This window comes from Mesocricetus auratus, unplaced genomic scaffold, assembly GCF_017639785.1.
Source record: "Mesocricetus auratus isolate SY011 unplaced genomic scaffold, BCM_Maur_2.0 Super-Scaffold_100007, whole genome shotgun sequence".
Taxonomy (NCBI): Eukaryota; Metazoa; Chordata; class Mammalia; order Rodentia; family Cricetidae; genus Mesocricetus; species Mesocricetus auratus.
Genome location: NW_024429191.1, coordinates 62,247,080 through 62,262,755, shown reverse-complemented (window position 1 = coordinate 62,262,755; position 15,676 = coordinate 62,247,080). Strand labels below are relative to the sequence as shown.

Genomic DNA, 15,676 nt, shown 5'->3' with positions numbered 1-15,676 from the left:
AGCCTAAACTTTCACAAGTAACATAGATTTAATCAAAAATAAATTATTCTCAATACAGTAATATATACTTAGCTGAAGTATTCAGAAATAAGAATCCCTCAGCACAATACCCACTCACAAACTCTAACATTAAACTTAGAGTAACAATAATGGCAATTTTTCCTGAGTAGAAGTTTCTCCCGACAGCTTCCCTTCTGAACTGTGGATGCTTTTGAAGCCTACTAGAGACTACTGTCTTAGAAGTGGGGAACACTTGTTCCTGATACTATTCACCAGCATCATCAACAACCCAGAAGATGTTTCAGCTATTATTTCTCATTTATTCTCTTTTTCCTTTAATTCTAGGATTTCAATGGGACACATATTAGGTCTTCTCTCATATCATTGAACTCTCTCACACATTTCTTTTTCTGGTGTGTGTGTGTGTGAGCGTGCGTGCATGCATGCGCTCTTATACCTAGATGAGCATGCAGATGGAGGACCAGGATGCCCAGAACAATTCTCAATTATTCTTCCACCTATTTATTGTGGCATGGTCTCTCATTCAAACCCAGTGCTCACTGATATAGCTAGTTTTCCTTGCTGGCTTGCTCTGGGGATCCCTCTATCTCTACCATCTAGGCCTAGATTTATATGCAGGGCACCATGCCCAATGGGCATTTAAATCAGCTTCTGAGGTACAAATACCACCCTCATTCTTGCCATCAAGCACTTTCATTGCTAAGCCAGTTCCTCGGCTCCTCTCATACATTTTATTTTGTCTTCAACTGAAATAGCTTCTTCTGACCTCTCAAACTCACTAAGTCTTTCTTTAGCCATTTCTAATCTCCAGCTAAACCACCCATAGAAGTCTTTTGGTTAGCATATTTTTTCAATCCTGAAATTGCTTAAATCTATTGTGTCTTTTTTTTTTATAATTTTGAGTTCCCTACCAAGATTTTTCTACTTCAGCTTTTATTTCTTAGATCGTAAGAAAGAACATATAGCTCCATTGTCTATTCTACTAATTGCAACACTAACATTTGTCCTGAACAGTTGCTGTGCTGGTATGAATGAGAATGGCCCCACAGGCTCTTATTTGCATGCGTATTCCCCAGTTGGTGGAACTACTTGGGAAGAATCAGGAGGCGTGGCCTTGTTGGAAGAGGTGTGTCACAGGGATGGGCTTTGATTCTTCAAGACCCAGCACCATTCCCAGGCAGCTCCTTTTCTTTGCCTCTCATTTGTGGATAAGGATGTGACTTATCAGCTATGCTCCAGTGCCATGCCTGTGTGCCTGCTGCCATGCTCCCCACCATGATGGTCATGGACTCACCCTCTGAAGCTCTAAGCCCCTAATAAACTCTGTCTTTTATAAGTTGCCTTCGTCATGGTGTTTTATCACAGCAATGGAAAGGAAACTGAGACAGTCACCTGCATGTGTTGAGTCTTTGAGTTTGAACTGCACTGTGGCATACACCTACAATTCCACCTACTCAGAAGGCCAAGGCAATGGGGATTCCCTGAACCCAGATATAATAAAATTCCATAATTCTGGGCAGTGGTAGTGTACAACTTTAATTCTAGCACTTGTGAGGCAGAGACAGGCAGATTTCTGTGAGTTTGAGGCCAGCCTGGTCTACAAAGTGAGTTACAGGATAACCAGGGCTACATAGAGACCCTGCCTTGAAAAGTAGATAGATGATAGATAGACAGACAGGTGATAGACAGAGAGATAAAACTCCATAAAATGCAAACTATTTCTAAACACAACATTGAGTTCTTAAAACCATAGCTCTTGACATACAGATGCCTAACAACAATCAACTAAGAAGCAAGTACCTGCATTGCAATGGGTCCTTGGGACATTTGAGAGCTGTAATTCATTCCCATCATGCCTTGCATATTGGGCTGCATGACAGACACCATAGGAAATCCTTGCTGCTGCATTGGCATCAGGCCTGCTGGAAAACACCAAGACTTTATTAAAATCAACATGTTCTAAAGGTTTATTTCCTTGAAACCACAACACCCAGAGGACTTGCTAATTGAAAAGCTGTACAGTACAATGGAGAATGCATATGGTCCTGATGAGACAGGCTTGAATGAGAATTCCATCACCTATTTAGCTATGTGATCTTGAGCAAGTTATAAAATTCCATCTGTTAAGTCAGTGGTGTTTAACCTACGGGTCCAGTCCCCTTTGGGGGGTATTGGAACTGCCCATTCACAGGGGTTAGCTAAAACCATCAGAAAACACAAATATTCATATTACGATTCATAAAAGCAACAACGAAATTAATTTTATGGTTGGGTCACCACAACATGAGGAACTGTATTAAAGGATCTGTATTAAGTGAAAGTAATAATACTGGCTCTGCAGAACTTGAAATGTGGATATGAAATGTGGCCTAAATACAGTATTCAGTCTTCACTGTGGGCCCCAGTGATTCCTGCCCACTGGTATTCATAAGCTTGCATCTTTCTTCCCATGCTGAACTTGTACAGCTAACAATATACTGTGGTGGCAACAGCACATAATTCCCAGTCTAGTTCTTTTGGGGACAAGATCTGATATGACTGAAGGGCTAGCCTGATCGTCCTGCCTCTATCTCCCAAAGCTGTAATCACAGGTGCGTGCCAGCATACCTTGGCTCCTAAGGCTAGTCATTAGCTTCCTTGTTGCTTTCTTAAACTATGTGTTCTAGGGGAAGCCACTCTGCATCACAGGAAGCGCATGTGGGGATCTGGGGCCTCCTCCAAAGAGGCAGCATGAGTCTGCCACCTTGAATGAGCCATCGTGAAAGCAGATCTTTCCCCTCCATGAACCCTTCAGATGACTGCAGTTCTGCCTGACAGATTTACTGCAACTCACAAGATGCTCTGAGCCAGAACCACCCAGCAAAGCTGCTCTCAGATTCCTGATTCATAGACACATTGTAAAAGAAAAAGCTTCTTTTGTAAAGTTTTGGGGTCCTCTGCTATGTAACAGTGGATAATAACACTTTAAGATCATGACTCTGGAAGCCAAATGAATGCGCTATGTACTACCCATGGTACCTTGAGTATTTGCTCACTCTGCATGTATTTATGCTCTCTCTCTCTCTCTCTCTCTCTCTCTCTCTCTCTCTCTCTCTCTCTCTCTCTCTCTCTCTCTCTCTCGAACTTACTATATAGCCAGGTTGGCCTCTAACATCTCGAGTGCCGGAGTTATGGCACTCCTGGTTTTTCTTAACTCTGCTCTGCAACTTCACTTCTCATCTGCAAAGCCACTTAATGCTTTTTATGTCAAAGAGATGCTAGTCTTCTTCCCCTCCCTTAACGAGGTTTACCCAGAGCAGTCAGTGCTGTGTGAAGCATGTGTGACACAGGACAGGAAAATCACGGGCAAAGTACCATGTCACTAGTACCTCTAAAACTTCCCCAGTCCAAGAGCAGAGAACAGATGCGTCGCTCTCTGGGGCTTAGTAACAGTAACTGTCTACCACACATAAGGAACAGTTCCATATGCCTTGTTCATGACAGTGAATAAAAATATAGCTTGAGCACAAATTATACTCGAACTTTGCGTTTTACCACACCCTGCAATCTCATTGATTCTAGCAGGCATGTCCAACCTGTGGGCTACATGCAGCTGATCTGAGGACAGTCATAAATACAGCCCAATACAAAATCACTAGCTTACTTAACACCACAGGAACAATTTTTTAAAATCACTAAAAACAACAACAAAACACCCCTACAAAACAATTCAAAATTTCAGGGACTGGAGGGGATGGCTTAGTGGTTATGAGCACTTGCTGCTCTTAACAGAGGACCTGGGTTCAATTCCCAGCACCCACATGGTGACTCACAAGCACCTGTAACTCCACTTCCAGGGAATATGACAATTCTTCTGACCTTCATGGGCTCCAACACACATGTGGTACACTATACATTTACATGCATTCATGTGCACACATATACACACAATGTTAGAAAAAAATCCTAATTCTAGAATTAAAAATTATCAGCCATTCTTGGGATCTTTTTCTTGTTCAGTTTCTTTGTCCTGTATGTGGATTTTTACCTCGAAGAGTAAGAAGATACAAAGCAACGAACCACACATGCCAGTTAACACAACTCTGTGGACAGGGTACCTTAGACCATTTGAGGTAAATCTGGGACACCTGAGCAGAGCTAGCTTAGGAAACATATACACATGTACACAATGAAAAGCATACAACTGACCCTTGAAAACTTGGCCTGAACTCAACCTCTCCCACGGATGGAGACAAAGTCAGAGGGAGCTAATTCCCACTTGCCCTAAGTGCCCTTTATCTTTCCTCTCTCCTGGTGACCTAGAAGTTTCTGTTTCCCCAGTGAGTTCACATAGCCAACCAGCACTGGCTTTGTGAGAAGGGTAACTTTTCAACAGCAGCTGGAGGCTGAGGGGGGTGAGGGGGAGCCCATGGAACGCAGAAGGGAGCAGAAAGAAGCAAGACAAGTGCAGGTAAACTCTTCCCTCAATTCTTGTCTATAGCAGAATGGGTCAACTCCGGGTGCCTTCAAGGTATGGCTAGAATTGATTCTGGTGGGCTCCAGTTCTACAGTCAAGAGATGGGTGTACTGAATACAGACATTTCCAGGGATAAAACTGAGACTCAACTCCTATTATTTTCTATAGGGTCTTGCTATATAGTCCAGGCTGGCTCAAATTCACAACCCTGCCTCAGCCTCTCAATTGTTAGAATTATAGGCATATGTCCCCAAGATGGCTGAGACATACTTTCCTTCCTGCCTGCCTTCTTGCCTGACTTCCTTCTTGCCTGCCCTCCCTCCCTCCCTCCCTCCCTCCCTCCCTCCCTCCCTCCCTCCCTCCCTCCCTCCCTCCCTCTCCAGGTACCTCACTATGTAGCCCTGGCTGGCCTGGAACTCAATTTGCAGACCAACCTCAAATTTAAGAAACTGGCTTACCATCACTTCCCAAGTCCTGGGATTAAAGGTGTACATTAGCATTAACTTGAGACTTATAGACTTTTAAATCAGGATATCAGATCTCTTTTATGTGCATCATTATAGTAAGACCATGACACACAGGAAAAGCACACACGAGATACTAAAGAGGTTTACTTATTCACTCAATAAATATCACATGGAGTCCACCACACATGCAGGCAGGGTGCTGGAGATCCTGGGAAGCACAAGATACCAGCTCCTGCCCTCTGGCACAAAGAAGGTGGAAGAAGACATGGGAATTACAGTTTGTTTCAGTGTCATCACTTGTCCTTAATTTCTTGCCCTGAAAAGTTTTCCTTCATCTCTGAGGTTAAATAATAACCTATAGATATAATGGACAAGTAAGTCTGGGAAACTTGAGGAGTGATCCTTTCACTTCCCAAATTAAACATTTTTAAAAGAAATTTTGGAAGCTGGGTATTGGTGGCGCATGCCTTTAATCCCAGCACTCAGGAGGCAGAGGCAGGTGGATCTCTGTGAGTTTGAGGCCAGCCTGGTCTACAGAGCAAGTTCCAGGACAGCCTCCAAAGCCACAGAGAAACCCTGTCTCAAAAAAACAAAAATAAAATAAAATAAAAAATAAAAGAAATTTTGGGAGGTGTCATACAGAGTTAAGACTATAAGATAAATTTACTTCATTGGGCAGCAATATAATTTATCTTCTACTTATTCATTTAACTCAGAAACAGGGGGTAACAACTTCAGTGTGGGCCCGAGGATGTGGGTTAGGGGCAGAGTGTGAGACCCTGGGTTCCACTCCAGTACTGACAGATAAATGTGAGCTCTCACATACCTTGAGGGGGCCTCATCCCACCTGCAACAGGAAACATGAAGCTGCAACAGAAATACAAATACATCAGTATCTGCATCTGTATAAGATTTCAGACAAGAACGAAAGACTCAGACAGGGCCTGCTATCACGTCAGCAGTACAATGCTGGCGCCTCCGCATATTTAAAGAGTGTATGTGTGTCCTTTGCCTGTGTGCTTGCCTGTGCACTGTATGCATGTAATGTCCATAAACCCAGAAGATGGTGCTGGATCCCCCAGGAGTTTCAAAAAGTTGTGGAGTTTCCATGTGCATGCTGGGAACTAAATCCAGGTTCTTTGCAAAACCAGCAAATGATCTTAACTGCTGAGCCATCTTTCTAGCCCCAGAATTATTAATATTAGTAAAGACAGCCGGGCGTTGGTGGCACACACCTTTAATCCCAGCACTTGGGAGGCAGAGGCAGATGGATCTCTGTGAGTTTGAGGCCAGCCTGGTCTACAGAGCAAGTGCCAGGACAGCCAGAGCTACAAAGAGAAACCCTGTCTCGAAAAGCCAAAAAATAAAATAAAATAAAAATAAAGACAAAGACTACCTTTCCTATGATACAAAGTATCAGCTTGCTAATGTGGAGAGAACATTTTTTTGTGGGGTGAAATAGAAAACAGAAGACCATGACACTATTCCTGGCTCTGTCACCTTGTGAACTCCCTGGATTCAAAATTCTCCAGCCATGAAATGAGAGGGCTGGATTCATGTCCATTCAGGGAACATTTAATGAGCATCTACTATATGGAAGGACTGAAACATCTTGCAATCTTGAATGCACAGGTGCAGGCAGTAGTAAGTATACTATTTTAAGCAAGATCCAAACACTAAGAGCTCAGAAAAGCGAGGTTAATTTTTAGGCTATACCTTAGGAGGATCTGCAGAGTTGGCTTTAAGCTTGTTAAAGGGAAAAAGAAAAGTTGTACAACATACACTTTTGGCAAAAGTTCTGAGGTTTGAGATGTAGGACATCAATCAAGATGATCTGTGGGGGCTGGAAAGATGGATCAGCAGTTAGGTGCACTGATTGCTCTTCCAGAGGACCTGGGTTCAATTCCTAGCACCCACATGGTGGCTAACAACTGTCCTTAACTTCAAAATGACACCTTCACACAGATAAACATTCAGGCAAGGCCAGGCGGTGGTGGCACACGCCTTTAATCCCAGCACTCAGGAAGCAGAGGCAGGCGGATCTCTGTGAGTTTGAGGCCAGGCTGGACCGACAGCCTCCAAAACAATACAGAGAAACCCTGTCTCGTAAAAACAAAAAACAAAAACAAAAAACCAAAAAAAAAATGCAGGCAAACACCAATGTACATAAAATAAGAAAAAATAAATCATTAAAAAAGATGATCTGTGGCTAAACATATGTTTTAAAATAACCAGATTGCCAGGGTGCAGCTCAGGGGTAGGACACTTGGGCTCAGTCCCCAGTGGAGGGAGGGAGAAAGGGAGAGAGGAAGTAAGAAAGGATTTTAAGCCTGGTGGTGCACACCTTTTCTCCCAGCCGTTATGAGGTGGGGAGTTCAAGGCAAGCCAAGGCTACACAGTGAGACATCTTAAAGAAGAAGAAGGAGGAGGAGGAGGAGGAGGAGGAGGAGGAGGAGGAGGAGGAGGAGGAGGAGGAGGAGGAGGAGGAGAAGGAGAAGAAGAAGAAGAAGAAGAAGAAGAAGAAGAAGAAGAAGAAGAAGAAGAAGAAGGAAGGAAGGAAGAAAATATTATAGTCTATTTATTCTTTAAATAGGGTAGGATCTCACAGGTCTCATGGGTCTCATGTTATAGCCTAGGCTAGCCTAGAACTATGTAGTCCAGGTTGGCCTTGAACTCACAACAATCCTCCTGCCTCCATCTCCTCAATGCTAGAACTATAATCATGAGCCACTAAACCCAGTCATAGGTCTTTAAAATGTTTATTTTTTATTTTTTATTTTGAACATTCTATGTCAGAAGCTGGTATATATATGTATATAATATATATTATGCATATATTATGAATATATTATATATGTATGTATATACATATTGTAGAATGTTACCATTTGAATAATTTAAAGTATATAATTCAGTGATAATGAGGACATCCCAATGTTTAAACCATTACCACCACTGTCCATGTCCTGAACTTTTCCTTCAGCACAAACAGAAACTCTGGTGCCATTAACACACTCCAGCCCCGTGATTCTACTTTTTGTCACTTGTGAATTTATCTAGTCCAAGTCTGAGTATTAACTAGAACCAGCTAGTACCTGAATTATTTCACTTAGGTAAGCTTGTTCCAGGTTCATCCACACTATAGCATGCATCAGCATCTCAGTCCCCTCCACAGCTTTGATCCAACTCAATATGCACAGCACACCGTTTATCTTCTCATCGCTACACGGACGCACGGGTTCCTTCTACCTTTTGGCTGATGTGAACAATACTGCTATGAACACTGCTGTGTGAGTGAGTGCCTGAGTCATCCCTCGGTTCTTTCTGATACGTACCCATCAGTGAAACTGCTAGGTCATATAATTCTGTTTCCCATGGTGGCTGCACCAGTCCACATTCCTAGCAGCAAGGCACAGGACTCTGTTTTCACATCCCACACAACACCTTTGTGTGTGTGTGTGTGTGTGTGTGTGTGTGTGTGTGTGTGTGATATAGATCTCTTGCCTGCATGTACGTCTGGGCACTACATGCACACCTGGTGCCTGCAAAGGCAAGAGGATAAAGTTTGATATTCTGGAAAGCTAGAGTTACAGATGATTGGGAACCATCATGTGAGTCCTGGGAATCAAACATTGTACCTTTGGAAGTGCTGCCAGTGCTCTTAACCAGAGACACATTTGTCAGTCCCATATACATATACATATACATATACATATACACATACATACATACACACACACAAGTAAAGACAGCTACCCAAAAGGACATGAAGTGGTATGCCACTGTAGTTTGGATGTGACACATCTGCCATTAGACATTTTGAGAGGAAGAACAACATGTCACAAAGTGTACTTTAATGACAGCATATGGAAAGACGAAGTAAAAAGAACTGGCCAAGAAACTACCACAATGTTCCTAAGGAGTGATTTAAAAAGAGTGATACATAAGGCAGAAGGGATGGAGAGGAAGTGGGCAAAAGATACGAAGAAGGAAGACTTAAGAGAACCTGGTAGCTGCCAGGGTGTGGAACAGCAGCGGGAGAGCAGAGGACACTGAAGGGGACGCTGAGCTGGGACAATGCGAGGACTTGGGAACCCGGTGCACAGCCTGGGGAGGAAGGCGCTGGGGAGGAGACCTCGAGGAGCAACCCACAGGCAGTCAGAAACTCAGGCTGAGTATGGGGGCGCACACCTTAATCCCAGCACTCAAGAGGCAGAGGCAGGTGGATCGCTCTGAGACCGAAAGAACTCTATGAGATCTTGAGGACAGCCTTGCCTATAGAGCAAAGTTCCAGGACAATCAGAGCTACTAGAGAAACCCTGTCTTGGAGAAAGACCTGGAAAAATCCAGAGATCCAGATAAATCTTTTAAATAAAGATTTTTTAAAAAGCCAAAATGCATAACATAGACAAGGAAGTAGGCACACATAGCAACCTTGGAGTCTTACACTGGAAACAGAGAGTGAACACTGAGAGGCAAGGGAGCATCTCAGAACTAAGGACAGAGTTCAAGAAAGTAGCTGCCAGTGTCTACTGCTGCAGCAAAACTTGTGTAGATGAAGATTAAGGAAAAAGCCCGTGCCTTGGGGATGATGGTCTTGCGGGGAGAAGAAGCATCGGCAGGGAGAAAGGTTCGGGAGGATGCACATAAGATCCTTACTGCCTGGAAAACAAGGTTTTTGAAGGAATGGGACTAAGGATAACGCAGGATCTACTTTGAGGAACTAGTCCATTCGCTGAGGCTGGAAAGGGGACAAAATCAAGAAGATTTTTTTAATTACAAGAAATTACTTTATGTGTAGGGGTGTTTGGGCTGTTAGCCACTTCAGCAACTCTCCAGACTAAGAAAGGAAAACTCTTGACTGGAAACGGCTCTCAATTTCAGAGTCAAAGACTTGAGAGTTTCTGTGTAACTTAGAGAGCACCAGAAACTATGTCAAATTCAAGAGCCCTTGCATTTTTGTTTTGTTTTACCACACTGGTCCTCCCATTTCCAGGAAAATGCCTGAAACTCAATTTTAGAGTTCATGGTTCACTAAAGCAATTTAGTGTTTTGTTTCCTTTTAACTGCAAGGTGGTTTAGCATTCTAGTTGGACATCCATCTGGCTGTATGTTACTTATGGCTTTTGTAGAGGGGCTGGGTCACTGAGTGAATCTTGCTGCTAACAAGTAGGCCCCAAGAGTAAGCCCTCTTTCTTAATGGCATACAAGAGGCAACAATAGCTGAGCTGTGTGTTGACTGGTTCGCATCTTTCTGTTAAGATGGAACTTCTAGGCTCTAGGGATCCTTCTGTCTCGTCTCCTGAGTAACTAGGACTATAGATGTGTGCTGCCATGCCAGGCTCTGTGCACTAGATAAACTGTTTGTGTTAAAGGAATGCTCTGGTTGCCACTCACACACCAAGATGGATAAAGTTAGTAGAAAGGATGCAGGTAAGTAGTCAACCTATCAAGACCTTGCAAACCTGTCAGAGCAGCTCAGTAAAAACTTGGAGTGAACTGTATTCTCTTTTACCAGTTTCAGCCCTCCTATTACCCTACCTGTCTACTTTCCCCCCCGTCCAGTGAGGACACAGGACCCAGTGTTTGTCAAGGTCCCGTCTAAGGTGACCACAGAGACAAGATAGAGGACGTATCACAGGGTGGGGAAGGTGGATAGTGAGCTGTCTTGTGGAGGACCTAGGTTCATTTCCCAGCATCCACATGGTGGCTCATAGTCACCTATAACTACATTTCCAGGGGATATGTCACCTTTTTCTGACCTCTGGTGCACACATATAGGCAAAAATTCACACAAGATAATAAATCTAAAAAACGATCTTAAAAGAATACTTATAAATAAAAGCTACTTGAAAAACTAAGCTCACATAAGAATAACGTAACTGTATTGATAAACATGGCTTATTCTAGTAAAAATTTAACAATGCAAAGTTGCTTATTGACTCCTGTATTTTTATGACTGAAATATTTAGATAACTACTTTTCTTTTCCTGTGTGATTCCGTGTGTGGATACCTGAAGAGGCCAGTAGAGGGCATCAGAGCCCCTGAAGCTGGAGTTAGAGGCAGTTATGAGCCTTCTCCCCTATGTGAGCGCTGGGAATAAAATTCAGGTCTTCTGGAAGAGCAGCAAGTGCCCACAGCATAGCCATGTCTCCAGCACCCTAACATTCTTTTTCGTTACATTTACTTATTGGGTGTGTGTCGGGGGCGGGTGCTCATGTGGAGGACAGAGGACAACTCGGGGGAGTCAGTCATCGCCATGTACCATGTGCGTCTCTGGGATTGAACTGAGGTCATGAAGCTTGGCAGTAAACCCCAATCCCACCCCAGCCAGGACCTGACAACTAATTTTCAGAGTGGCTAGACAGCAGTTAAGTAAGCTTGAGGGAAGGACAGGGATGGGGCGGGGCACAGGGTGTGAATGACAGCAAAGCTTCCAAGAATTAGACTTGAAGGGACAAATGCTAACTGAGCTGCCAAGTCTTCGACCTGGAGTTCTGCTTGTTACGAGACTCTGCTACCAACCCACACTTGCTACCAGCTTTCATGTCTCAGGCCGGGACTCTTAAATACAGTCTTCTCAGTGGATCTTCTCAGCCTCAGGCTCTGGTCTCTAATCTAATACAGCACTGGTGAAAGGCATCCTCCGAAGGCCATTCGGTAAAGAGCCTGTCAGAAGATGCACAGCTGGGCTTAAAAGGGCATGATTCCTTTAGCAGTCGGAGTCTGCCTTAGTTTACCCTCATGGCCTTCTCTGATCCGGCATTCCTTTCCTTCCATCTCATGAAACGCTTCTTTGCGTCCAGTAGCAGCCTGTCTGGCAACGCAGATGGGTTTGCTTGTTGCTCCTGCAGTGTTTGCTATTCCCCCACCCCATCCCCACACCACAATTCCTTTTTCTCCCTCCCACCCTGCTGGGTGCAGCTGAAAATCAACTTCACTACTGCCCATTTTGGTGGAACCCACAAATATTTACATTAAAAAAATATGCCAGGATAGGCAAGAAACTGCAGATGATGGAGACACCAAGCATTCACAAAGCTTCTAAGAGAGCAGGGAGACAAAGGGCGCTCAGGTTGTTTGTGCACAGTCTGACCACTGAGTCTTTTGAACCCATTAGAGCATCAAGAATAATAATGCTTAGCTCACTGTGGTGTCACCCGCGACCCTAGCACTAGTGAGATTGAGGTAGACACAAGTTTGAGGCTACCTTAGGCTCTATGTTGAGCCTGAGTTAAATTAATAAGACATTGTCTCAAAAAACAAAGAACATTTTCAAAACAGTACTTTACACACACAGGCATTTAATGAGCACAAGCAGGGTCATTAGACTAATCCAGATTTTTTTTCAACTCTGCTGCTTTACTTGGTCAAAGGTAAATTTTGTCATTTGTATGTCTTATGTATTCACTCTAGAATAGTCCAGTGTATTGGTTAAAAGCCGTTGTTTGCATGTGGCTGCCTTTGATTAGCTTTTTAGAAAACTAAGTAGCTAAAAGAAAGTACTCAAGAAATAGTATCTAAGGCAGAAGAAAGACTACAAAATCAGTTCTAGTTTGTAGTTTTTTTTCTACTGAAGGCTGAGATAGAGTGTGCTGGTTTTTGTTTTTCTTTAAGTATACTAAGCTACTATGTTAGTTTCTTATCAGATAACTTTAGCCCTTAGCATTGCTTTCCCCAAATCCAAATATTCCTGAATATGTATATTCAGCCTAAGAAAGTATCTAATAAATGTAACAACACATGCCTTTCAAAGGACCAGTGTAACCACTTTTCTGTCCCCTATTTGGTACCTGTTGGACTGGCCTGCACGTTTGTTGTCCTTCTTTTCCCTAAGACAGGATATCAGGGTGCCCAGGATGACCTCAAACTCTCATGTAGTTAAGGATATCTTTGGACTCCTGATTCTCTTGCCTGCATGCCTTAGAGCTGGTATCTTTTTTTTTGTTTGTTTGTTTTTTTTGTTTTGTTTTTCGAGACAGGGTTTCTCTGTATTGTTTTGGAGGCTGTGCTGGAACTCGAAAAGGGTGAGTTCCAGGTGCAGTCCCTATGAGGTATCCACTTTTCTGGGACCTGACTCAGAAGAGTGTAATTATTTCTTTTTCTTCTCTTCTGTTTTTTCCCCCTTTCTGGATGCTGGCCAGAGCCTAAGTGCTCTTTTTTTTTTTTTTTTTTTGGTTTTTTGAGACAGAGTTTCTCTGTAGCTTTGGAGGCTGTCCTGGAACTCACTTTGTAGACCAGGCTGGCCTCGAACTCACAGAGATCCGCCTGCCTCTGCCTCCCGAGTGCTGGGATTAAAGGCGTGCGCCACCACCGCCTGGCCCTAGAACTGGTATCTTAGGCATGTGCTAGCACACCTGCTTGCACCAGTGACGTTAAAGTACTATAAACCAGACCCACGAATGCACTTAACTTTCTGCGCCTGTGGTTCTTCCTTTTCTTTTCTTTTTTGAATAAAGAAAACATTTGTGCCTAAAATATAAAATTCTTTCAAAATCCCTAGAACTGGTTCCATTATTAATCATAAATTTGATTAGACTAATGCCATTTAGGAACATTTTAGGAATTGTCATCATGTATATTCATATTCTGCATGCAAAAATGATTTATACTAACCACTAACAAAAAAACCCTAATGAAACAGTAACAGAAACAAAGGAGGAAGCAAAACAAAGATATATAGAGGAAGTGGAAAACCCAGTCACATACATTGGTTTATTCAAGTGACTGCTTTTTTCCTAGCGCACATGTGTGTATGTATATCACATATATGCACTTGTAAGAGGTAGTAACTTTAAAGTCCTTTACACGTTTGGAGTGTAAGTGACTCCAAAATTAAAATACACGTGAAAAAAACTCCCAACACTTCTATTTCCAAAGATAACTTGGGATATTTAAAAATGAAAAGCTAATTTTACCTCGGAATGTGTGTTCTGTATGTCAGCTAATTAAACAAACTCAGACTGAGTCATGATAGAAATGGGGTGCAGACTTTCTGGAATCAAACATTTCGCTAAATAATAATGAACTTGTTACAAATGCCCCTTTGCCATTTTGGATACAGGAAGCACAGGGTAATAATTATCTGAACTATAACAAAGGGCAGATTTTTTTTTTCTCAAGAGCTCAATAAAGTCTGGAAGCTTTTGTAAAAAGAGCACACCGATTTTGCTCGGTGAATTCTTTGTTTCAAAATGCCTTTTTAAGAAGGAGACAAGCAAGTGTTGAGCTAATCTACAAGACAAGCTCTATCTCAAGACAATTACTAATTCAAAGATTTTCAAATCTTCCTATTTGTACGTGAAAAAAAAGGACACGACAGGATGCTTTATAAAGAGGAAAAAACAATAATACTCTACAGGCACTCTCAAAACGGTTGCTCCAGCTTTGTGACCAGATTGTCACAGCCTTCGCTCCAACAGTAGCTCAAGCCCAGAAAGCCTGGCAGGGAAACACCGGCTCTCGAGGCCCCGCGACAGGTGCGGCGGCGGCGCCTGCACAGGAGCGCACACCCCGCGGGTCCCCAGGACGCCCGCGCCCCGCAACCGCCGCCCCTGAGCCCGGCCACACCTGCCCATCGCGCCGACCCACTTGCGGGTCCCGTGCCCCCGTCCCGCCCCGCCCCGCCGACCCACCTGCCTGCCCCGCCGGGCCCCGCGCCCGCCCCTGCCGCGCCGCTGGCTCCGGCTCCGGGCCGCAGCGCCATCTTGCTCGGGCGGCCGCCGCGCCAGCAGCTGTCAGCCGAAGACAGGCACTTCCGGGGCAGACACCGCCCCACCAAGCCGGGGCCGATGACGGGGCGGGGCCGAGCATCCACGTGATTCCAGAGCCGTCGGGCACGAGCGGCGCGACCTCGTCGCGCGCTGCGGGATTCAAGCACTGTGGGCTTCGCGAGACAGACGGAGTCCCTTTGCAAATGCAGGTCTGCACTGATGCAGATTTTTGAACTGGATGACGGTACACAGGTGCTCTTTTGCTGTTCTTACACAATAGATGGATCCTGGACGGCCTTTTGACGGCTTTACAGCTGTTTTCCCTGGCAACCTTTTCAGCATCCATCACAGGCAATGGCGGTATTTAAATTTTACTCTAGTAAACCAACCAAGAGCACATAAATCCCATACACACGAAGGGGACATCCTCCAAGGTGCACCACTCTTGTGTTTGATTCTGCCATTGCGTCATGTAGTGTTTTCCCTTTCTCGGCAAGGTGCAGTAAGCACAATTATGCTAAACCTGTGCAGAGTATGTTTTTACCTTGACACTTTAGCTCCTAATCAAGCTACCTAGAAGTAAAGTATGTTGAGAAAAAACTTTCTCAAGTTCTTAACAGATTAATTACAATCAGTCCCTGCCACGGTTTGCCTTACAGCTTCCACTGACAAATTATAATAGGTTACTAAACATAAACCACCAGACAGGAATTTTATGTGCATTTAAAAGTCTGGTTTCCCTATAAGTTACTACTGCTATTTTACAAATGAGAAAAAATAATCTTGAAACTTCATGTAATATGCTCAGATCTCAGAGCTACAACCACCAAGACCAGGACTCAATGGGCCCTCTTTTCTTCTTTTTATTGTTTGGTCTTGACTCTATTTTCAGTCTTATTCTTCCTTGAACAAAGCTTTATTTGTGTAGCAGAGTCCTGACTGATATATAGGGGTTTAAGTTCACCAGTAACCCTTTATAAACCATGCTAATGTAGGTTTTGTAGCTACTGTATAGATT

At 43.6% G+C, this 15,676-nt stretch overlaps 1 protein-coding gene across 11 annotated transcripts in view; it reads right to left on the bottom strand.

The window, feature by feature from the left end:
• The window catches only part of Synrg (synergin gamma), an 89,735-nt gene extending 75,051 nt beyond the window's left edge, over positions 1-14,684 (bottom strand). For 4 of the 11 annotated variants that reach the window (XM_040749355.1, XM_040749356.1, XM_040749359.1 and 1 more), the window contains exons 1-3: positions 14,581-14,680; positions 5,771-5,811; positions 1,822-1,943 (exon numbers count right to left, since the gene is read on the bottom strand). In XM_040749355.1, the coding sequence (XP_040605289.1) occupies positions 1,822-1,943; positions 5,771-5,811; positions 14,581-14,651 (234 nt within the window). In that variant the 5' untranslated portion in view covers positions 14,652-14,680. Of the gene's footprint in view, positions 1-1,821; positions 1,944-5,770; positions 5,812-14,580 lie in introns of all 11 variants that reach the window. The other 7 variants (XM_040749353.1, XM_040749357.1, XM_040749361.1 and 4 more) reach the window with 5 other exon arrangements.
• Positions 14,685-15,676: the final 992 nt, after the last annotated feature.